At 35.9% G+C, this 24249-nt stretch overlaps 1 protein-coding gene across 2 annotated transcripts in view; it reads left to right on the forward strand.

The window, feature by feature from the left end:
• Positions 1-22640, forward strand: part of LOC105495711 (inhibitor of Bruton tyrosine kinase) — a 79890-nt gene extending 57250 nt beyond the window's left edge. For both annotated transcript variants that reach the window (XM_011765441.3, XM_071096810.1), the window contains 5 exons: positions 411-554; positions 11109-11258; positions 19501-19572; positions 20418-20550; positions 21350-22640. In XM_011765441.3, coding sequence (XP_011763743.2) covers positions 411-554; positions 11109-11258; positions 19501-19572; positions 20418-20550; positions 21350-21481 — 631 coding nt within the window. In that variant the 3' untranslated portion in view covers positions 21482-22640. The remainder of the gene's footprint in view (positions 1-410; positions 555-11108; positions 11259-19500; positions 19573-20417; positions 20551-21349) is intronic.
• Positions 22641-24249: the final 1609 nt, after the last annotated feature.

Below are 24249 nucleotides of genomic sequence, written 5' to 3' on the forward strand. Positions count from 1 at the left end.
TATGTGCTGAAGATAGAGTTGAGCTGATAGTCCAGCTCTTGTAGAATACAGTATTACATCCCAGAAACTTGACTCTAAATTAATAATTGTGGACTATTGGCTACAAAAGCAAAGAGTTAAGGCTTGTCATGCAAGTTCTTGAAGTTTGTAATATGTTGGAGGGCTCATATGTAGCTATTACTTGATCATTGTTAGTATAAACTGATATTTTCATTGTTGAAACTTGTGAGCATTTTGATCCAATAATGGCAAAATAACATCAAATAAATAGAAAACATTATTATTACCAGTAACCTTTCTTAAGCAGAAATTAATGTTAATTGATTTAATTTCTAGCAAAATCATTTCTCATGGAATTAAACTTTGTCAGAAGAAACCACTGAAACTAATTGTTTTAATTTAATTTCTAGCAAAACAGCTTCTCATGGAGTTAAACTTTCTCAGAAGCAACGAAAAATGATTGCATTGACTACCAAGGAAAACAATTCAGGAATGAATAGCATGGAAACAGTTTTATCTACTCCTTCGAAAGCCCCCAAACCAGTGAATGCATGGTATGCTCCTATTTTTATTAAAATTAATATAGATCTGTGCATTTGCTTTTAAGGTAGTACTTGACTTTTGAGTTCCTTCCTACTTCTAGTGTTTCTAAAGTCTTTTCAAATATTTCATCTCCCCTTCTGTTTTCAAGTTAAAAATTGAAACTTGGGAAGCAAACACTTTTTTTGTTGTGTTTATTTTCTTTTAATTTGGGGTGTTTTGGCGTACACATCATGATGATGTACATCATCATACACTTCAAAATGTGGATATATTTTTCATATATAGATATAATTTCTTCTTGATATTCTAATTAGATTTTCTTGCTAAAGTGATTTAAAATTTAATTTTTTAAATTTTTTATAAGAAATTAAATATATCAGACACATATAAAAAGAAAACTTTATACTACACTAATTTTTTTGTCCTTCTGCATGCTGCATAAATATCTTTACATGATTATAATCATAGCTTGTTATTTTTCACTTTGTAAAACAGTGCTTCTTACTTAATGTTGTGTTTACATTTTCTCCATTGGAATTTACACATAGTGGCAGCATTGGAATAGTCTCCAAAGAGGTCAGATATAATTTTGAGATGCGTAAAATAGGTTGTACTCCAGCTTCCCTTCCATCCTTCCTTTTCTTTGTAACTTAAAATATCTGGAAACCAGTACTGGAGAAGTACATGGAGAATGTGAAGCCTTATGAAGAAATAAGTAGAACTCTCTTTCTCTCACAAGAATTGGGGAAGATCTTGGCAACTACCCATGGTTTAGGGGAATCCCTTCAATGTTTCTAAGGCCACATTATTCTGTTTGTAAGAAGGAATATTTTTCTCAATTAAAATGTTAATTATTTTGAAGAAAGTAGCAAATAATTTTATTCTAAGTGTTACCAGTGGAACTAAATCAGTGCCTGTTATGGTTACTAGTAGGTCCAAAGCATGGTTACTGAAAAAGTAAAATAAGAGGTAAGAATACCCAAGGAAAAGAGAAAAGAGTGCAAAACTGGAGAGGATGAGCTTAGCAGAATTTTAAAATTTATCAGTATTTTTTAAGCCCCTTCTAAATGTAAGGAACTGTGCTAGTTTCTGTTGATAAGGCAATGAACAAGACAGATTTGACCATTACCCTTGTGGGGTTTGAGATTTGACTGCTACAACACTGAGATGTACTTTCTTTGAACAAAAGTATGGAAAATCCAAAAAGAGGGAAAAGTTATTGGAACCACTGTCATGCACTAAATTGCAGTTTGAGAGAATTAACTAAGCTCATGATGAAGCCTTGGACTTGGTAATATAGCTATAACCATGCCATCAGTCACTTTCCTTAAGCAAAAAGTGAATGAGTGAAAATTGTTTCACTTATTTTTTTGGAGGCATATTCTTTAGAGTCCTGTGTTCTTCTGAGATCTGAACTGGGTCTTTTCCAGGCTTGCTGAATATCTGTCATCTTGAGATTTTCTTTAACTGTTGTCTTGCAGATCTTCCCTTCTCTCCAGTGTTTGATCCCCAGTTTTCTTGATCTTGTGGCTTTGTATTTCTTGATACACTCCTTGTTTTGATGAATCACAACCCAGTAGGTTTCTGATAAAGAATGGATAGGACATATATTTTTGGAGCTCACATATTCATGAAAATGTTTTTATTCTAGCCTTCATTCTTCTTGACTGATAGATGGGAACGAGATTCTAAATTGGAAATCATTTGGAGAACTTATTCAATGCCATTTAATTCCTAAATCTTCTTATGTTACCTCCTGTTTTCTTCTCCACTTTTTTTTTTTCTCTGAAAGTTTATAGGGTCTTTTCTTTATCTCTAATGTTCTGATATTTTACAGTAATATAATGTAGGTCTTTTTTGATACATGCTGGATACTTGGGCTTTTTGAATTGGCAACAGCATGTCTTTAAGTTCTAGGGAAATCTTATGTAATGTTATATTACTTCGATACTTTTTCTCCTCACTGTTTTCTCTACAAATCACATTAGTCAGATATTGGTCCTCCTAGGCCTCTCTAAATTTCTTACTTTTTCTTTTTTTTTTTTTTTTTTGAGATGGAGTCTCACTCTGTTGTTAGGTTTGAGTGCAGTGGTGGGATCTCAGTTCACTGCAACCTCTGCCTCCCAGGTTCAAGTGATTCTTCTGCCTCAGCCTCCTGAATAGCTGGGATTACAGGTGCCTACCATCATACCCGACTGATTTTTATATTTTCAGTAGAAACATGGTTTCACCATGTTGGCCAGCCTGGTCTCGACCTCAGGTGATCTGCCTGCCTCAGCCTTCCAAAGTGCTGGAATTACCGGTGTGAGCCACCACACTTTTTCTTTTCTATTGTCCACATATATGCCTTCCAATTCTACTTTCTGGAATATTTGCCTGACTTTTTTCAACCATTAAAATCTTTATCAAGAGGTTTTTTTGGTTTGTTTGTTGATGATATCTTTTTCTATAGTATTCTGTTTAATATTCTAATGTTGAAGATCTCTGCACTCTGTAGACATTTTCAGTCTTCAGTATATACCCAACAGAAACATACACACATATGTACCACAAAACATGTATAAGAATGTTCATAATTTATTATTTGTAATAGCCCAAAATGAAAACAACCTAGATGTCTATCAGCAGTCAATGGATCAATTATTTTTATAGTAGAATACTACAGAGTAATGACAAAGAATAAATCATGACTAAATACAACAGTGTGGATGAATCTTACCAATATGATATTGAACAAAAGAAACCACTCAACCGAAAAAAAAAAAAAGAAAGCTAAGATTGATTTACACTCTTGTTTTATTCATTCTACCTTATATATATTTTATTTTATTTCATTTTGTCGATTGATTGATTGATTTCTCTTAAGTTCTGATTGGAAGCTCTGTGTGCCTGTGTGCTACAAGTAGACTGATAGATGTGATTATAAGGTAACGTATCAGTTTCCTTAGGGACCCCCGAATCTCCCCATATGTTGATTATCTCCATATCTTTTCTCCTTGGTCTCTTTAGTCTGTCAGTTTTTCTAAAGAGCAGCCTTTTAATTTTTTTTTGCTGGTAAGGTGTACATTTGGTTGCTAGCATTCTGGAAACCTATCTCAGTGTAGGGAGGTTAGAGCTGGGACTGAGCTTGTCACCATTTGTAATAGGTTTTCACATTTAGTATATAGACTTTGTACACAACAGTTCACTCCCGCCGTCTTCTATTACTAGTGACTTTGAATCAAATTTTCCTTCTGCCAGAGTAGAGGAGATGTAGTCATGTGACCATACAGCAATAGGGAGTACATCTGGCACTCTGAGCCCCTCCTTAAATAAACTGAAACAATTTTCACACTTTCATCCTCATGTCAACTTCAGGATTCGATACATACTCTGTCTCCAGTATATGCCCCTTTCCAGAGTTCTCAGCTTCCCTCCTTACCATCACCCACCTGATGACTGTTAGTTTTTCTTTTTGTCCACTCAGTGACATCAGTTTTATCATTCTATCTCTTTTGCTATCCTTCAAAAATGTGTTGCTTTTTAGACTGCCATTGTCCTAATAGTTTATTATTTTTGCCCTTGTGGGTTTATACCTTTCTGATTACTTTGCTGTACACTTTAGGATTTCAGAGGAAGGTATTCAAGTGGTCATTTATCTGAAACTTCTGACTAATTTTCAAACATAGGAAAAATTTTTCCTTGGTAATTATTAGCAACATGAGCTTAGAGTGCCACATTGAAGGGACTATCTATCCAAATTTTAAAAGGAGTCTATTATGGCATATTAAGGAGAATTCTAGGAAGATGGGAGGAAAGATGCCATAAATTTTGACCCAAAACATAGGGTATTTTTCTTTGAAAAGAATTTGATAATTATCTGGGTGGGCATGATGGCTCACGACTATAATCCGAGCACTTTGGGAGGCCGAGGCAGGCAGATCACCTGAGGTCAGGAGTTTGAGAACAGCCTGGCCAACATGGAAAAACCCCGTTTCTACTAAAAATACAAAAATTAGCTGGGCGTGGTGGTGGGCGCCTGTAATCCCAGCTACTTGGGAGGCTGAGACAGGAGAATCACTTGAACCCAGGAGGTGGAGGTTGCAGTGAGTTGAGATCATGCCACCACACTTCAGCCTGGGCAACAGAGCAAGACTCCTTCTCAAAAAAAAAAAACAAAAACAGAATTTGATAATTATCAAATAAAAGTGATATTTGTTATACATTTATTTTATGAAAACGTGATTGGAAAACTTAAGTACAAACATGAGTAATGAGTTTTATGTATCTTAGGACACCAAGAAAATTTAAACTGACCAATTATAGATAATTATAGATGTTATAGGTATTCTGAATTATTATCATCAAGGTGAGAGGTGTCTGAATTGTCTACAATTAGTAGTTTATGCTCTTTTTATGACTTCTTAAGACTATACAGGCATACTTTGGAGATACTGCAGGTTTGGTTCCAGACTACCTCAATAAAGCAAACATCGCAATAAAGCAAGTCACAAGAAATTTTTGGTTTCCTGGTGCCTATAAAAGTAATGTTTATACTATACTGTAGTTTGCTAAGTGTGCAATAGCGTAATATCTACAAAAAAAACTTTAATGTAAAAATATTTTATTGCTAAAAAATGCTAATGGTCATCTGAACCTTCAGTGAATCATGTTTTTATAGTGGAGGATCTTGCCTTGATGTTGATGACTGCTGAGTGATCAGGGTGGTGCTTTCGTCACTAAGCTTAATCGTTTCTAGCTTTTGATTTAAAGTGAGAGACGTGACTTTTTCTTTCTCTTGAACACACAGAGGCCACTGTAGGGTTATTAGTTGGTCTAATGTCAATATTGTTGTTTCTTAGGAAATAGGGAGGCCTAAGGAGGAGAGAGAGAGAGATGGGAGAACTGCCAATTGGTGTAACAGTCAGAAAACAAACATTTATCAATGACGCTTGCCACCTTGTGTGGATGTGGTTCATGGTGCTCCAAAACAATTATAATAGTAACATCAAAGATCACCATAGATACGATAATAATGAAAAAGTTTGAAATACCAGGAGAATTACCAAAATGTGACACAGAGACACAAAGTGAGCATGTATTGTTAGAAAAATGGCAGGATATACTTGTTCCATGCAAGGTAGCCACAAACCTTCAACCTGTTTAGAAACACAGTTAACTATGAAGCACAGCAAAGCACAGCAAAGCAAAACACTTCAGTATAAATTGAAATTATTATTATTAAATTGTTGAATAATTTTCTTTCTTGAATTCTTACGAGACTACAAAGTATTTATTTATTTTTTTATTTTTTATTGCATTTTAAGTTCTAGGGTACATGTGCACAATGTTCAGGTTTGTTACATATGTATACATGTGCCATGTTGGTGTGCTGTACCCATTAACTTGTCATTTACATTAGGTATATCTCCTAATGCTATCCCTTACCCCCGCCCCACAGCAGGCCCCGGTGTGTAATGTTCACCTTCCTGTGTACAAGTGATCTCATTGTTCAATTCGCACCTATGAGTGAGAACATGTGGTGTTTGGTTTTCTGTTCTTGCAATAGTTTGCTGAGAATGATGGTTTCCAGCCTTATCCATGTCCCTACAAAGGACATTAACTCATCCTTTTTTATGGCTGCATAGTATTCCATGGTGTATATGTGCCACATTTTCTTAATCCAGTCTGTCATTGATGGACATTTGGGTGGGTTCCAAGTCTTTGCTATTGTGAATAGTGCCGCAGAAACATACGTGTGCATGTGTCTTTATGGCAGCATGATTTATACTCCTTTGGGTATATATCCAGTAATGGGATGGCTGGGTCAAATGGTATTTCTAGTTCTAGATCCTTGAGGAATCGCCAAACTGTCTTGCACAATGGTTGAACTAGTTTACAGTCCCACCAACAGTGTAAAAGTGTTCCTATTTGTCCACATCCTCTCCAGCACCTGTTAGAAAATTCTGGACTTTTTAACGATCACCATTCTAACTGGTGTGAGATGGTATCTCATTGTGGTTTAACTGGTTCAGCATACACAAATCAATAAACATAATCCAGCATATAAACAGAACCAAAGACAAAAACCACATGATTATCTCAATAGATGCAGAAAAGGCCTTTGACAAAATTCAACAGCCCTTCATGCTAAAAACTCTCAATAAATTCGGTATAGATGCAACATATCTCAAAATAATAAGAGCTATTTATGACAAACCCACAGCCAATATCATACTGAATGGGCAAAAACTGGAAGCATTCCCTTTGAAAACTGGCACAAGACAGGGATGCCCTCTCTCACCACTCCTATTCAACATAGTGTTGGAAGTTCTGGCTAGGGCAATCAGGCAGGAGAAAGAAATAAAGGGTATTCAATTAGGAAAAGAAGAAGTCAAATTGTCCCTGTTTGTAGATGACAAGATTGTATATTTAGAAAACCCCATTGTCTCAGCCCAAAGTCTCCTTAAGCTGATAAGCAACTTCAGCAAAGTCTCAGGATACAAAAATCAATGTGCAAAAATCACAAGCGTTCCTATACACCAATAACAGACAAACAGAGAGCCAAATCATGAATGAACTTCCATTCACAATTGCTTCAAAGAGAATAAAATACCTAGGAATCCAACTTACAAGAGATGTGAAGGACCTCTTCAAGGAGAACTACAAACCACTGCTCAGTGAAATAAAAGAGGACACAAACAAATGGAAGAACATTCCATGCTCATGGATAGGAAGAATCAATATTGTGAAAATGGCCATACTGCCCAAGGTAATTTATAGATTCAATGCCATCCCCATCAAGCTACCAATGACTTTCTCCACAGAATTGGAAAAGACTACAAAGTATTTTAACCTGAACTCTAGATATAACATTAATCATTGAATGAATATAATGTGATATAATTTTTCATGTCATTTTAAAATTATGAGATAACCACATAATTCAGCATATCACTTGATTTTTAATCAGATACACATAGAATGTAAATACTTGTAAATATATGCTTGAAGTAAAAATGGAATAGATTGTTTTCCTGAGGACATATCTCGTATGCATTGGTTTAAAAAAAAAATTGGAACTTTTTTTTGTTTTTGAGACAGGATCTCATTCTGTTGCCCAAGCTGGAGTGCAGTGGTACAATCTTGGCTCACTGCATCCTTGACTTCCTAGGCTGAAGCAATCCTTCCACCTCAGCCTCCTTTGTAGCTGGGATCACAGGTGTGCATCACCATGCTCAGCTAATTTTTTATTTGTTGTAGAGATGGGTCTTCCTGTGTATCCCCGGCTGGTCTTGAACTCCTGGGCTCAGCAGTCCTCTTGTCTCCACCTCCGAAAGTGATGGGAATACAGGCGTGAGCCACTGTTCCTGGCTGAAGTTAACTTTTAATCAGATTTACAGATTGTTATTTACAGAATATATTCATGACTATGGTGATTTATCTTTTTTTTTTTTTTTTTTTTCCTGAGACGGAGTTTTGCTCTGTCGTCCAGGCTGCAGTGCTGTGGCACAATCTTGGCTCACTGCAGCCTCCGCCTCCTGGGTTCAAGCACTTCTCCTGCCTCAGCCTCCCGAGTAGCTGGGATTACAGGCGCACACCACCATGCCCAGCTAATTTTGTATTTTTGGTAGAGATGGGGTTTCACCATGTTGGACAGGCTAGTCTCAAACTCCTGACCTCGTGATCCATCCACCTGGGCCTCCCAAAGTGCTGAGATTACAGGTGTGAGCCACCGTGCCCAGCCAATTTAACTGTTTTTAAAATCCTTCTTAAAGGTACATCATTACCTGAAGTATCATCTAATGAGACTTTACTTCTTCAAAAGATTTTTAAAAATATGTTTATGTTAATATTAAGGTTAATGTGCAATTCATTAGCAAATCACAAATTAGCACTCTAAATGTACTTGTGGTTGTGGTAGGATTTTCACTAGTTTGTTCACGCATTCATTCACCTAGTCTGTACAAATTCCCAGTGTATATAGTTGTACTCCTGCTGCTGGCAGTTAGGTGTGGCAATGGAAAGTATTAGAGATAACTGGGTTTTTGCATTAGATTGAAGTTCCAACCAGGCAAATTTTAAATTTAATGTGAAAACACTAAGTATGTATGGGATTTGGCTACTTCTCAAAATTAAATGTTTTACTTGGAGAAATAATAGAACATTTCTCATCAGTCATCTTCAGTGGAAGAATACATGGTCTTTGTGGCCTGGCTTGATGTTTGAAAGTAAATTCTTTCAAATTCCATTTAGAGCTAACACATGCAATATAAAACAATTTCAATTATTTAACATTTTAAAGCTAAAAATATTATTTAGAGTAAAATTACAGGACTTCTTTAGCTGAGGAACAAAATTCTGGTTAATTTTTATTTAGGTTCAAATGTCTAAAATGCTTCTCCATAAATTTTCTGTGGCTGTAAAGGTAGAAAATAGCTGGAGCTTGTGAGTTAGGAAGGTAAAATTGTGGGAAATCAGACACTCTTTCAAATTATGGCATAGTCGGTGGAAAGAACAATAGAACATATTTGAAGAAATCTGTTTGTCAATCCTTATGCCAGTATCACACGGTCTTAGTTCATTTTGTGCTGCTGTAACAGAGCGGGTAATTTTTAATGAACAGATATTTATTGGCTCACAGTTCTAGAGGCTGGGATGTCCAATATAAAGGTGCTGGCATCTGGCGGAAGCCTTGTTGCTACTTCATAGCATAATGGAAGGCATATGCCAGCAGGGTGAGAGAGCACAAAAAGGGTTGACCACTCTCCGTGATAATGGCATTAGTCGGTTTGTGAGGCACCCTCATAACTTAAACACCTCTTAAAGGTGTCATCTCACAATACAAGCACCGTGACATTTACATTTCAACATGAGTTTTTGGAGGAAATACATTCAGGCCTAGCATATACTATCCTGATTACTGTAATTGGTTTTGTCTTCTTCCAACTTTGTATTTTTTTTTAAAGAATGCTTTGGCTAATCTGGGATTTTTTATTCTCATATAAATTTTGGAATCAGTTTGTCAATTTTTGCAGTTAAAAAACCTGGTGAGATTAATTCAATTTTTAAAATAGCTTCAGTCTATATAGATTTTCTGTTATTTTCAGTAATTTGGTTTTTTAAAAATGGTATTTGTCTATTCCATGTAAATTGTCAAATTTATTTGTGTTAAGTTGTTTATAACATTTCTATCTTTTTTTTTTTCTGTTTTGTTTTTCATTTTTTGAGACAGAGTCTTGCTCTATCACCCAGCCTGGAATGCAGTGGCTCAGTCTCAGTTCACTGCAACCTCTGCCTCCCAGTTCAAACGATTCTCATGCCTCAGCCTCCTGAGTAGCTGGGATTACAGGTGTGCGCCACCATGCCCAGCTAATTTTTGTAGAGACAGAGTTTCACCATTTGGCCAGGCTGGTCTCAAACTCCTGGGCTCGAGCGATCCATCTGCCTTGGCCTCCCAAAGTGTTGGGATTACAGGTGTGAGCCACTGTACCCGGCTCTATAAGATTTATTACCCTTTTAATTTCTGTAATTATTTATTGCTTCCTAACAGATTATGCTTGAACAACATCTTAAAACAACCAACATTTATTATCATAATTCCTTTGGGTCAGGAATCTCAGCTGAGTGCCTCTGACTCAGGATCTTCCACAGTGCTTCAGTCAAGGTTTGGCCAGGGCTATAGTCATTTCAAGGCATGACTTGAAGAGGACCTACTTTCAAGATTACTCACATAGATATAGAATTCTGGATTGACATTCTTTACCTCTTTCATCATATTAAAGATTCCCTTCCATCGTCTTTTGGGCTTCATTGTTTCAAATAACAAGCTACTCATTTTCATTCTGTGTTGCGTTTCTCTGGCTGCTTTCAAGATTTTCTATTTAGCTTTGGACATTTCAGCTGTTTATTTATTATGTGCCTAAGTATGGTTTTCTTTGTTTTATCTTTTTTCGGGTTTCCCAAAATTCTAGAGTCTTTAAATTTATATCTTCTACCAAATTTGGGGAAATTTTGGCCATTGTTTCTTTTTCTCTGCCATATCTCTCTTCTTTATTTCTGGGACTTCAGTTACACATATGGCAGACCTTTTGATTTTATCTTATAATTCATTATGGGATAATTTTCTTCAACTTCTCTTTTTTGTTTTTCAGATTCAAAAATTTCTTTTGGTTTATCTTCAAGTTTACCAACTCTTCAATCTATACAGTGAATTTTAAAAAATATATTAAAAATTCTTGAATTTTCGTTTTGTTCTTTTTTTAATAGCTTCTTTTGCTGAGCTTACCTATTTTTAATGAACTTTTGTTGTCATTATCTGATGCATAATTATAGTATCTATTTTAATATTATTGCTGATTTTAACATCTAAGTTATCTCTAGACTTGGTCTTCATTGATTGCTTTTTCTTATGGAATAGTTTTGGATATTTCACAATTGGCATCAAGAATCCAACATCACACTGAAAACTGTAATTGTATATTGTAAAATTTTTAGTATACATTCTCTTATTGTTCTCTTATGACTTCCAGCAATGCCCTTTTACAAAATGGATGTTTTAACATGATCTTTGCTTTCTTTTGCAGGGCATCTTCTCTACATTCAGTTTCATCCAAGTCATTCCGGGATTTCTTACTAGAAGAAAAAAAGTCTGTTACTAGCCATAGTTCAGGCGATCATCTCAAAAAAGTTTCTTTTAAAGGAATTGAAAATTCTCAGGCACCAAAAATTGTCAGGTAATAAAACATACTTAAAACTAATACAGTTTCTACCTTAAAATAGTCTGTGGTGGTTTTATGTTCTGAAATAATATTTAAAACTTTATGAGGCAGATTTTTTTGTACACTCTTTTACATTCAGAATTAAAATTAGCATGTGTAAATTCCTTCCCTACTTAAAAAATAGGTGGGAACTGAACAATGAGATCACTTGGACTCGGGAAGGGGAACATCACACACCGGGGCCTATCATGGGGAGGGGGGAGGGGGGAGGGATTGCATTGGGAGTTATACCTGATGTAAATGACGAGTTGATGGGTGCTGACGAGTTGATGGGTGCAGCACACCAACATGGCACAAGTATACATATGTAACAAACCTGCACGTTATGCACAGGTACCCTAGAACTTAAAGTATAATAATAATAAATAAATTAAAAAAAAAAATTGAAACAGTTATTGAGATATAATTGACTTAAAATCAATTGCATCTATTTAAAGTACACATTCTGTAGTTTCAGCATATATATACACCTATGACACCACTACAACATTCAAAATAGTGAACATAAGCATCATTTTCAGATGTTTTGTCATGACCCTTTGTAATCCCTTCCTCTCTTCCTTCTGTTTCCCCCTCCTAAGCAGCTACTAATCTGCCAATACAGACTGGCTTGTACATTTTAGAGGTTTATATCAGCAGGGTCGTGCAGTATGTACCCGTAGTAAAAAGTCTTCTTTTACTCAGCATAATTATTTTGAGATTTATTCATGCTGTTATGGGTATCCATTGATTCTGTTTCATCGCTGAATAGTATTTCATTGTAGGGGCATACCACATACAATGTGTTTATCTGTGCATCTGTTGATGAACCTTTCGGTATTTGCAATTTTTTCTCTAACTATTTTTTAATTTTAATTTTCATGAAAGTAGAGATGGGGCTCTCATTATGTTGCCCAGGCTGGTCTCGAACTTCTGGCCTCAAGCAGTTCTCCCACCTCAGCCTTCCAAAGTGCTAGGATTACAGGCATGAGCTGCCACACCTGGCCTAGCTATTTTTAATACTGCTTTAGAAAGTCCAATGTATTTTAAAGAAAAAAGTTTCATATTTTAAATGCCTACATGAAGCATCAAAATCTATAATTTAAAAGCAGTATTTTCAGTGAGCTGTGATCGAACCACTGCACTCCAGCATGGGTGACAGAGTGAGACCTGGTCTCAAACAAACAAAACAAAATAAGTAAGGTATGTTATGTCCAATTCAAGTGCATCAAACAGATAATATAAACTTTTCTGACTGAAGCACGGAATGGAGACTGGGGAGTTATACTAGTTTAATGTCACTTTACCTGCCCTAAGGAACTATCAGAGTCTTCTGACAACAGTGTTTGGAAACTCCTGATTTAGATTAAATATTTAGGCGTATTTTCACTGTTAGTGTTGTGACTGTCTTCTTTTTTACAGATATTTACTTTTAGGAGGAAAGTTCTTGAGCCTTAAAAGATCTGAAGTCATCTCCCTAACTTGTCTAATACTTCTAGCATTAAAATACTATTTTAAAATAAAAATCTTAGGCTGAGTTTGGTGGCTTAATGCCTGTAATCCTAGCACTTTGGGAGGCCGAGGTGGGCAGATCACTTCAGTCCAGGAGTTTGAGACCAGCCTAGCAACATGATGAAACCCTGTCTCTACAAAAAATAGCAAGAAAAATAAATTAGCTCGGCTTGGTGGCATGTGCCCATAGTCCCATCTATTCAGGAGGCTGGGTTGGGAGGATTGCTTGAGCCTGGGAGGTAAAGGCTGCAGTTAGCCTTGATTGTGCCACTGCACTCCAGCCTGAGCAACAGAGGGAGACCCCATCTCAAAAACAAACAAACAAACAAAACAAAACAAAACAAAACCTTAAATGGAATACTAACATATGAAGCAGATTAAATCTTTTTGCATATTAATTTATACAATTATAATTATGATAGGCTTATAAATATAAAGCTAGGTACATGGTCTTCAAATTGGCTATCAAACATTTATTGATTGTGAACTTTGTATCAGACATTATGCTAAGTACTAGAGTTACAGTGGTGAACAAATTAGCCCCTGCCTATATAGAACTATGCTCCTTTCTTGTTTTGCCATAGAAAAGTTCTCTCTCTTATCTTAGGCCAATACCTGTGCTTTTATCTTAATGCTTCCCACTTCAGAAGCCTGAAAACTATTAATTATCCCTTTCCTTTCTTGTGTAAGATTCAACCTTTTCCTTTTAACTAGATTTTTCCCCTCTGGTTTTGAATGTGCTCAGATCTCTCATGTGGTCTGGGCACACTTTCTTCTATCAGTTGTCCTGTCATTACCAATTCTCCATCTCCTTCACAGCCAGATTTCTCAAAAGAGTTGTCACCTCCCAGTCAGTCCGTAATTCATTCTGTCTCCCAGCTCCATTACTAATATCTCTTGCCCGTATGTATCATCTGGGCTTTAGACTTAATTATCTCTTACTGACCCTACCATTCTATCTGCATGTTCAGAAACACCGCAAACTTCATGTCCAAAACGAAACTTAATGTTTTCCTCATACCCCTCTCATAAAACCGAAATCAAACAAAAATATAGAAAAACATAGCATAGCCTATTCTTTCGGAATTTTCTTCCTCAGTAAATAGGAAGAATTTGTGTCTTTGGCACTTCCATTTTCTTCACAAGTATTCAGTCTACTGTTAGAGCATTCCAGTTTTATCTCTTAAATATTTCTCAAATCCATATACTAAATTTTATCTCCAGTGCTATCACCTCTGATTCAGTTTACTGTGATACTTCACCCGGGCCACCAGAGTTGCCCTACTGACTGGTCTTGCCTTTCTTTCCTCCAATATATTAAGCCAGTGTGTTCTTTTTTAAAATTTGGAGTTTACTGCTTTTAAGAAAAAAGCTATAGCATTCTTAATATGGCCTTCAAGGCCTACATAGTCTGGCTCCTGCCTACTGTCTTTAACTTGATTTTGTAACCTGATCTCTGTGTTCTAGTCATCTTGGCCTTCTCTTAGTTCTCAAATGCACTTTCCGTCTTTCTACCTCCTTACCCTTTGACAGACTGACTCTGACTCTTCTTTCAATATCTATTCAGTTATATTCTTTGGAGAAGTCTGACTTACTGGGGCAGTTTACTGTCGTATGTTCTCATGGCACTTTTTTATTGTACGTTTATTAGTGTGATTCTTTAATATTTGTCTACTCTAAGTATTTTCATGTCTGTATGTTTAATTATATGTTCAATGAGAGCAAGGAGGTTTGTCATTGCTCATCATTTTACTACCAGTGTTCAGACTGGCTCCTGGCATGTAGTAGGTGCTTCGTGAGTCTGGTGAATGACTGAATGAGTAAATTAATTAAAATTGTTACCCTGTTTGAAGTAACATTTGTTTCTAATGTAGTGATTTGTATTGCATGTCTTAGATATATCAATTTAAAGGTATGAAAATAAAGATAATTTTTGTATTTTTATATTTTAAATATTAATATTCATTGAAACTTTAAAAAAATGTCTTTAGATATATAACGATTTGTCATGGAACTTAAAATATGGATCTGCGGTTTCATAGTTGATCACTAGAGTGTGCTATAACATCAGGGCTCTTTATAAGTGTGCCCTGTTATACTGCTTTGGAAGTTTGACTTAATGGAGTTTATGACAGTATGACATATCCATAGCTTCAGTATTTTTGGTATGGGAGTTAATGTTTTAAATAACTGTGGCTATCACTGATAGTGATTCTGAGAAAGAAAACATAGCTTTGAGTTTCAGGGTTTTTTTCTATCATAGAAAACATAATAAGTATGCTTTTTTAAAAAGGAAATATAAAACATTACAGACAAACTAAAATATTCATTAATTTGCAAATTATGGGCTACCTGGTACTGGCCTCTGTTGGGTATATATAAAAGTAAAATGCATAGGCGCAGCCTTTCATGTGTCTGAAACCTAGTTGATAAATATTAATATACATACATGGACGTTAAATGACAGAGTAAGAATGAAATTACGATACAAGGTCCAGGCGCTGTAGCTCACGCCTGTAATCTCAGCACTTTGGGAGGCCGAGGCAGGTGGATCACCTGAGGTCGGGAGTTCAAGACCAGCCTGACCAACATGGAGAAACCCCATCTCTACTAAAAATACAAAATTAGCCAGGCCTGGGGTGGCACATGCCTGTAATCCCAGCTACTTGGGAGGCTGAGGCAGGAAAATTGCTCGAACCCAGGAGTCAGAGGCGGAGGTTGCGGTGACCCGAGATTGCGCCATTGCACTCCAGCCTGGGCAACAAGAGCGAAACTCCATCTCAAAATAATAATAATAATAAAAAGCCAGGCATAGTGGTGCATGTCTGTAATTCCAGCTACTAGGGAGGCTGAGGCAGGAGAATTGCTTGAACTGGGAGGTGGAAGTTGCAGTGAGCCAGGATCATGCCACCATACTCCAGCCTGAGCAACAGAGTGAGACTCTGTCTCCAAAAATAACAGCAGCAACAACAAAAAAAAAAAAAAGAAAAAAAAATTATGATACAATATAGAAGTATTAAAGAGATTACAAAATGATGAAGTACCAAATGAGTGGTTCTGAGAAGGAAAACCGAGCATGGGCTGGTGTCAGGAAGACTTCATTGCAGAAGAGCTTGAGCTGTGTTAGTTCATAAGCACTTTTTATATTCATTTCTAAATATTATTATATTTATAAGCATGTGAATAATATTAGAAAAAAAGAGATCACTTAATTCTTGATCCCTTTCATTGTCATAAGCTTTTGAATACAGGATGGGATTTTTAAAAGAAGAAGTAAGAGAAGATGGGGCAGTATAAACAGGAAATCGTAGGAGTTAAGAAGATAGGAATGCTTATGGTCCTTTGGGGAGTTAGGGTGCCAGGGGTTGGGGACTCATCTCAGGAAATTCCACAAATTATACATTCTTGTTTAAGTTGTAGAAAATTTAGTTTTTTCCAAGATTAGGGCAAGAATGACCATGTTATTTGAGGGTGTTAACATCTAAAAGTGAGCAATTTGTACAATTTTTATTTGTTTATTGTTGCTTAGGTATTCTTTTTCATTTCATGTGCTTTTATTTCCTATTTTCCTTTCACTGAAATGTCCCCTTACGTAATTCTGGAAAGAAAATGTAAGCTGTGTTTCTTTTTTTTTTCTCGAGACGGAGTCTTGCTCTTGTCGCCCAGGCTAGAGTGCAAGGGTGTGATCTCTACTCACTGCAACCTCTGCCTCCAGGTTCAAGTGATTCTCCTGCCTCAGCCACCCCAGTAGCTACAACTACAGGTGCCTGCCACCGCGCCCGGCTGATGTTTGTATTTTTAATAGAGATAGGGTTTCGCCATGTTGGTCAGACTAGTCTCGAACTCCTGACCTCAGGTGATCTGCCCACCTCAGCCTCCCAAAGTGCTGGGATTACAGGTGTGAGCCACTGCACCCAGCTAAGCTTGTTTCTAATTAGTGAGAAAAACTACTTGTAAGGCAAAAATTATTCTATGATTATATCAGCTCTAATCTTATATAAAAATCTTTCTAATTAAGCTAGTACAATTTTTTTTAAGGCCAACTGAGCAAAGAATAATTTAGTTACTTTAAAGTGTAAATGTGACAATATTAATGTTTTTTGGTTTGAACAAAAATCTTTTTTTTTTTGAGACGGAGTTTTGTTCTTGTTGCCCAGGCTGGAGTGCAATGGCGTGATCTCGGCTCACCGCAACCTCTGCCTTCTGGGTTCAAGCGATTCTCCTGCCTCCGCTTCCTGAGTAGCTGGGATTACAGGCACGCGCCACCAAGCCCAGCTAATTTTTTATTTTTAGTAGAGATGGAGTTTCTCCATGTTGGTCAGGCTGGTCTCAAACTCCCTACCCCAGGTGATCCTCCTGCCTTGGCCTCCCAAAGTGCTGGGATTACAGGCGTGAGCCACCGCGCCCTGCCTGAACAAAAATCTTTTAAGGAAAATGTCAGTTAACCTTTTTATGTTGCTGTTTATTTTCAGAAGGCTAAATTTTATACAGATTGTCTCTTGAGATATCTACTTTTATGTTGCTAATGTCGAAAACTCAATAATGCTATATTTATTATTTGAAAGTGTAGAATGTTTTTGATATTTGTTTAATCATAGCTCTATTTTATTTGACAAATTTGGTTCATTTTAAGACATTTAAGACACACTACACGTTGTTTGGATAAATTTGTAATTAATGAAATTATCCACTGAAAAATCAGTGGAAAAAGTTATGGAATTGTAGTCTTAGGAAACATATTTGAGATTCAGTATAACATTATACAGCTCTTTCTGAATCTCTCTGTATCTCAGTTTCATCATATGGAAATGAGAGTAGTAATACCATGCAGGTTTACTACAGGGCTTATATCAGTTTGTAATTCAGTAGCTATATCTCTAAGAAAAGTTATCAGTAATTTAAAGCAATAAAGAACCTAAAAACCTCTGCTTTTCATTATTGTATACTAAAAAAATCCTTTGAATTTCTGTTTCAGTCATTAATTTTCTAATTAATTTTTCATAAACAAGTATTTCCAAGTATTCTGCTGGACACTGAGATACAAAGATGAATGAAGCAGTCCTGCTCCTCAAGAGACTAGTCTAGCAATTAAGGTTGACATGTAAACGATAATAACAGTGTGTGATGCTTTATCATAATGATTGAAGTTTTGTAGGAGGAGAGAGAAAATGACATTTGAGCCAACAGTATAACAATGAGAAGACATTTGAAGTGGAATGTATTCCAGAATAAGGGGGATAGTAGAAATAAAGGCGGCTGTGTGATCATGGAAAAGACACTGTACTCTAAATCAAAAAGACCAGATTTTTGTTATCTCTCTGCTACTTATCTAATTTGTGAATCAGACAAATTATTTAATATTCTTTGAGTTTGTTTTTTCATCTCTATAATGGGTTAATATATGCTTTCTTCACAGGGTATTGCAAAGATTAAATGGGATAATACACATGAAGTACTTAGGCTCTTAGTAAATTTGTTTGCCCACACATCAGGGCTTAACATTTTAGCTTTCAGTGCATTTTGTACTCTGGCCCTACTGTTTCTTTTAAACTTTATTTCTCTTTAAGTTTCTTCCTTGCCCTGAATTCAGACATTCTTTGCTTATTGAAGAGAACAGCCTGCCTTTACTTAAAGCACTGAAATCTTTTATAGGTCTATGTATTTGTACAACCAAAATTCTTTTTAATTGTCCCTCTCCTCAGCTTTAATGTCATTTCCTCAGTGAAGCCATCAGTGTATACCATCTTCTATACTTTAGTTTTTCTCCTGTGCATCCATAGTACTGTATACATTGTTTTATCATTGTTTAAGTATATTTTTAAATCTTTCCCATCAGAATTTTTTGAGGGGAGAAGATTGGGTTTTAATCAGCTTGATTTTCAGCACCTACGATAATCCTGACATGCTCAATAAATGTGTGTAAATGAGTCATGAAGTCAATATTTTAGGTCCTGTTAATTTACTCTCTGACTTTGTGTTGTTAAACCTGTCTAGTCCTCAGTTTGCTCATTGCTGAAAGAGAGCATTGGAGTGATCTAGATAATCTCTAGATCTAATTTCTAACTGTAAAATTCCACAATTAGCTCGTCTGCATTATACCTTTTTAAGTTTTTCTCCTTACTGGAATGCTTCTTATTGCTTTCATCATATACCTCTTTTTTATTATCTTCTCAAGTTCATTCTTCTCCATGAGGCCCTCTCAAATGATTAAATATTGTGATTTGTATAGTTCTTATAGCCAGTATAACTCAATTTGTTATACTGTCTTAAATTCTGTTCTATTATTTTATATGTCATTTTGTATGTTGTTTCCTCAACTGGCTTGTGAATTCTTAGAAGGTAAAGATCATATTTTGTATTTCTGTCCTATCTGTAATTCTTTGCTCATAAAGTATATTAGTTCCTCACAAAATTTGGCTGTTAATTATCTGATTTAGAGATTATTGGTTTATCTGGTATATATATAATATTATTAGAAATAGGCTATTTATTACAATATCTTTCTCTATGATATTTTATACAGAAGGTTTTATAAATATATATAGATTATTTTGTTTACTTATAATTTTAAAGGTAAGCTTGACTGCACTTATTTAATTTGCCTCTGGAGTCGGGAGTTTACAGTTTTTCCTCTGTATATATTAATAAGCAGTTTGACTAATATTACTAGAAGCTTTAATCTTTAATTTTGGCATTTGTTTTGCAGATGCTCTACCCATGGTGCCCCAGGACCAGAAGGCAACCATATTTCAGATTTACCACTTCTAGACAGTCCCAAGTAAGGTTAATTGATAAGTTATGGGCCTCCAAAGCTAAGTTGCTGCTTAGCATTGAAAACATTAAGGCCGAGTGCAGTGGCTCACACCTATAATCCCAGCACTTTAGGAGACTGAGGCGGGTGGATCATCTGAGGTCAGGAGTTCAAGACCAGCCTGGCCAACATGGTGAAACCCTGTCTCTACTAAAAATACAAAACTTAGCTGGGCATGGTGGCGCACGCCTGTGATCCCAGCTACTCATGAGGCTAGGGCAGGAGAATCGCTTGAACCTGGGAGGCAGAGGTTGCAGTGAGCCAAGATCATGCCATTGCACTCCAGCCTGGGTGACACAGTGAGACTCCGTCTCAAAAAAAAAAAAAAAGAGAATAAGAGAATGTTAAGAAATTGGGAATAGTATGGTGTTGAGTAGAATGTATTACTTGAATCCTCTCTGTACTGTAGTTGGAGTTACCTTTCTGTTCAGTTATGTTGTTTCTGCTCCCTCCCCATTTCCTGGTACTTTCCAAAATCTTCTCTCTAACACTGGTCCAAATAAAACGTTAGTTCTCCTGTTTTTCTGTTTCTCACCTCATCATTCTGTAATCTTTGTGAAAGCTTCCAGGTTCGCTCATTGTAGGTCACTGGAAAAAATTGTAGCATTGCTAAAGAGTATTTCAGAGAAAATTTTGCAGGCAAAAATTTAGGAAGATGAGTGAAACTCATTCTGTAATCTGCGAAAGCTTCCAGGTTCGCTCATTGTAGATCACTGGAAAAAAATGTAGCATTGCTAAAGAGTATTTCAGAGAAAATTTTGTGTGCAAAAATTTAGGAAGATGAGTGAAACTCATTATTATTATTCTTTCAGTCCCTGGCTATCTTCTTCAGTGACTACTCCATCCATGGTAGCCCCAGTCACTTTTGCATCTATTGTAGAAGAAGAACTACAACAGGAAGCAGCTCTTATTAGAAGTCGAGAAAAACCCTTGGCTCTGATTCAGGTAAATAACACACTTAGTAGGGTTTAATTTAGAGAACAACTATATTTCCTACTTAGATTTTAAGAAAATCATGTTTGTTTGCTTTGAAAAGGTGCCTGTATCTATGAAATTAAAATGTAAATGCCAGGTAAAATTGAACTGAGGCATCTAGCAGTGTATGTATTAGTTGTAGATATTCAGGACAATTAATTTATGACTAATAAATTATGATAAAGCTTATATTTTTGCTTTGGTGATACTTTGGATTATTTGTTTTTAAAAATGACCAGTAGAGAATTTGGCAGTATTCTCTAGTGCTACACTTGGCTTCTGTATCAGTAAGAATTCTGAGATTGTAAGCAACAGAAGCCTACTCTGGCTAACTTAAGGAAAACATAATTTATTTGAGGGCTATTAAGATTCCATAGACTTAGCTGAAAGACCAGACAGCCAGGCTTGGAAACAGAAAAGACCCATAGTAGCACTGGAAAGCTCAGAAGCAAGATTTAGACGACTTGTACGATAGCAGAAAGTATCTCACAGAATAAAGCTATTGGAATGAATGAATTTCAGCAATCATTTTCAGTTTCTTTTTCCTTCTGCTCAAGATTCAAATTCAAGAGCCCATGAGTATCTCATGATTCTACCTCAGGCCCCAAGCTTTCTCCTTGCCACAGAGATAGCAGGATACTTGATTTAATTTCACTGTATTGTATCCATGGAAAGTGGTAGTACCTCAAAAGGAAATTGGAAGGCAAATACATCCTGCTTAGTTTATAATTAAAAGAGTAAAAAGTCTTCTTTCCCTTCTTCCTTTCAGATTGAGGAGCATGCCATACAAGATTTATTGGTTTTCTATGAGGCATTTGGCAACCCTGAAGAGTTTGTCATTGTTGAAAGGACACCACAGGGACCACTGGCAGTACCTATGTGGAATAAGCATGGATGCTAGTTCACCGTGGAGTTGAGATGCATTTTTCATAATTATGAGTTTGTTCATATAAAGAAAAGCTGTGGAAAAGAGTCTTAGAGATTTTATAATATCATTCTAAATAGATTAAGAAAGGATATAATTTCTTTACTGCAGTTAAATCATATAATGTTTGTATGATTAAAAATAAATTTCTGAGAATTGTGATTTTAGTAACTTTATATAAAATGTGTGAGACAAAAACTTATTAAGGTTAAGTAGAATTGTTTCTTCTGAATAATCTAACAAAGGAAAATATAAGTGATTGAATCATAAGATATAAGGGGAGTGAAGTATTAAAAATAACTTTTTTGTTTGAGAACTTGAGAATTTAGAAGATTTTGCCAAGTATGTGTTGTTGCTTGACTTTTTAAGTATGGCATTGATGAATTTAAAGTAGGAGCATCAGTTATTACTTCTGATTCATTAATGGCCAGAATTTTGTGTTTGGTCTAATAGTTGTGTCAACATTCTTGTTGCTTTTTAAAAATCAGGCTATGCCTGTGGTCCATGTCTATTCAAAGCTTGACCTGCACAAATGCCGTATTTCTGTTTGGACCACATATTCTCCATTTCGCATTAAGCAGTAGAGTACAGTGGAAAGGGAATAAGAATACTGATTATTCTGGAAAAAAAAAAAAGATTTGGAATCATTGTGGGTTATTTATTTTTAGTGGGATGGAGGATCTTAAAAACACCTAGTTGTGAGAGAATCAATTTCTGAAAGTATTAAAATTTCTGAAAATAAATGCTTAATTACACATACAGGAATTAAACAGTTTGGAAGAGGGTTGGACTGTCATTACCTTTATAATACTGTATAATCAGAAGTTCTCTGAACCTCAGTTATACATCTAGACATAAAAATTGTTTTCTTTATAGGATGTTGTTTGGTTTATTTCTGAGTGTTTAAATTTTTGAAAAACAAATGTTAAATTTGTGCTTCAGTACCTAGATAAATTGGAAAGGTTAATGTTCTAGTTTCTGGAAGATAAGTCTGGAAGACACATAAGCAATTCACTGCTATAATTTAGTTGATGTAAAATGGCAGAAACTGACTCAATATTTCAGGTTTAGCTCTACCCAAAAGCAGCAGACATGTAAGCAGATGTGCAATAAAAAATGATCTTGATCCATTTCACTAATGTGTGCTTCACATTTTTTACCATATTGACATTTATTATGGAAAGAGTTAATATTTTTTCTGATGTGCTACACTAATAGCCAGTACATGGTTAAGTTGATGCTGCATTTATTCTAAGACAGATTTAAAAAGGCAGTTTTCTAAATATGATGTTGTGAATTTTTATGTGTGTTTGAGTAAATTGAGAAATGAATTTTATAAATGTTTTATCGTTGTTGCTGTAAAGAAGCCTTTGAAGTAATTGATTTCATTTGAAACTTTGATTCTGCTGTATATATTGACATCTTTAATATTTACAGATGCTATAAAGTGATGATTTTCTTGCTGTCTTCCATGCTGCCTGGGAAGCAGTCTTGGGGGTCTTTGTTGGATGGGTTGTGAAAGAGGGGCATGAACTGAACCGAGTCTGTGAGGCTTTAGGCCGTTACAAACCACAGCCAGAGCAGTTGCACTTCATGGTCTGTATTATGTAGTGAGGTATTATATATAATTTTATTGGGAAAAAAGGAGTCCTTTTGCTAGTAAAGTTAAAGAGAAACACTGCCATAAACTGTATTTCTTCATAAATAATTCATGAAGGTAGCTGTCTGACACATTGCTGTCAAAAAGCCCAGCAAAGTGATAGGGGTTTTCTTTCTCCCCTAACAAAACAACATTATTCTGCTACAGTATTCATCTCTAATTCCATAACCTCAAAAATACTTGATAGAATTGAAGAAATACTGGAAATGACAAATTTAAAAGATCAGTGGGATAGAGAGATCTTTAAGATTTATGGAAACACTTACAGAACTTTTTTTTTTTTTTTTTTTTTGTCTTGAGGCACAATCTCACTCCATCACTCAGACTGGAGTGCAGTGGCACGATTTTGGCTGACTGCAACCTTCGCCTCCTGGCAGAACTGTTCAGCCTGAAAAAGTGATGGTTCCGTAGGACATTGGGATAAGGGCATGTCAGAGGCAGAATATGCTTAAAATTTGCAAAATCAAGAAGACTGCAAAGTCAAATTTGTTGACAAGATATTGAGATTCAGGACTCTTTTTCAGGTCCTAAAGAGATGGTTTTTAAAATAAATTTAAGAAAACTTGGCTTTATATAGGAGCAATATCCAGTCATTTGAGAAAGTTATTGCTAGTTATGTCTGGGTTGATTCCCTATCGCTGTTTTGGAGGCCAGGGTGTATATATTTGTTCATGATAAGGTGTAAGTAGCTCTTTCATATAATTTTAGATCTGAAGCCTTATTGATTCATTTTATGTGTATTCTCTTCATTTTATAAATTGAAGAAAGCTGACCAGGCGTGGTGCTCATGCCTATAATTATAGCACTTTGGGAGACCAACACTGGTGGATCACTTGAGACCAGGAGTTCAAGACCAGGCTGACCAACATGGTGAAACACCATCTTTACTAAAAATACAAAAATTAACTGAATGTGGTAGTGGGCACCTGTAATCCCAGCTACTTGGGAGGCTGAGGTGGGAGGATCACCTGAGTCTGGAAGACGGAGGTTGCAGTGAACGAACATCATGCCACTGTGCTTCAGCCTGGGTGACAGAGTGAGACCCCATCTCAAAAAAAAAAAAAAAAAAATACTGTACGTATAG

Source organism: Macaca nemestrina, chromosome 5 (genome assembly GCF_043159975.1).
Source record: "Macaca nemestrina isolate mMacNem1 chromosome 5, mMacNem.hap1, whole genome shotgun sequence".
Taxonomy (NCBI): Eukaryota; Metazoa; Chordata; class Mammalia; order Primates; family Cercopithecidae; genus Macaca; species Macaca nemestrina.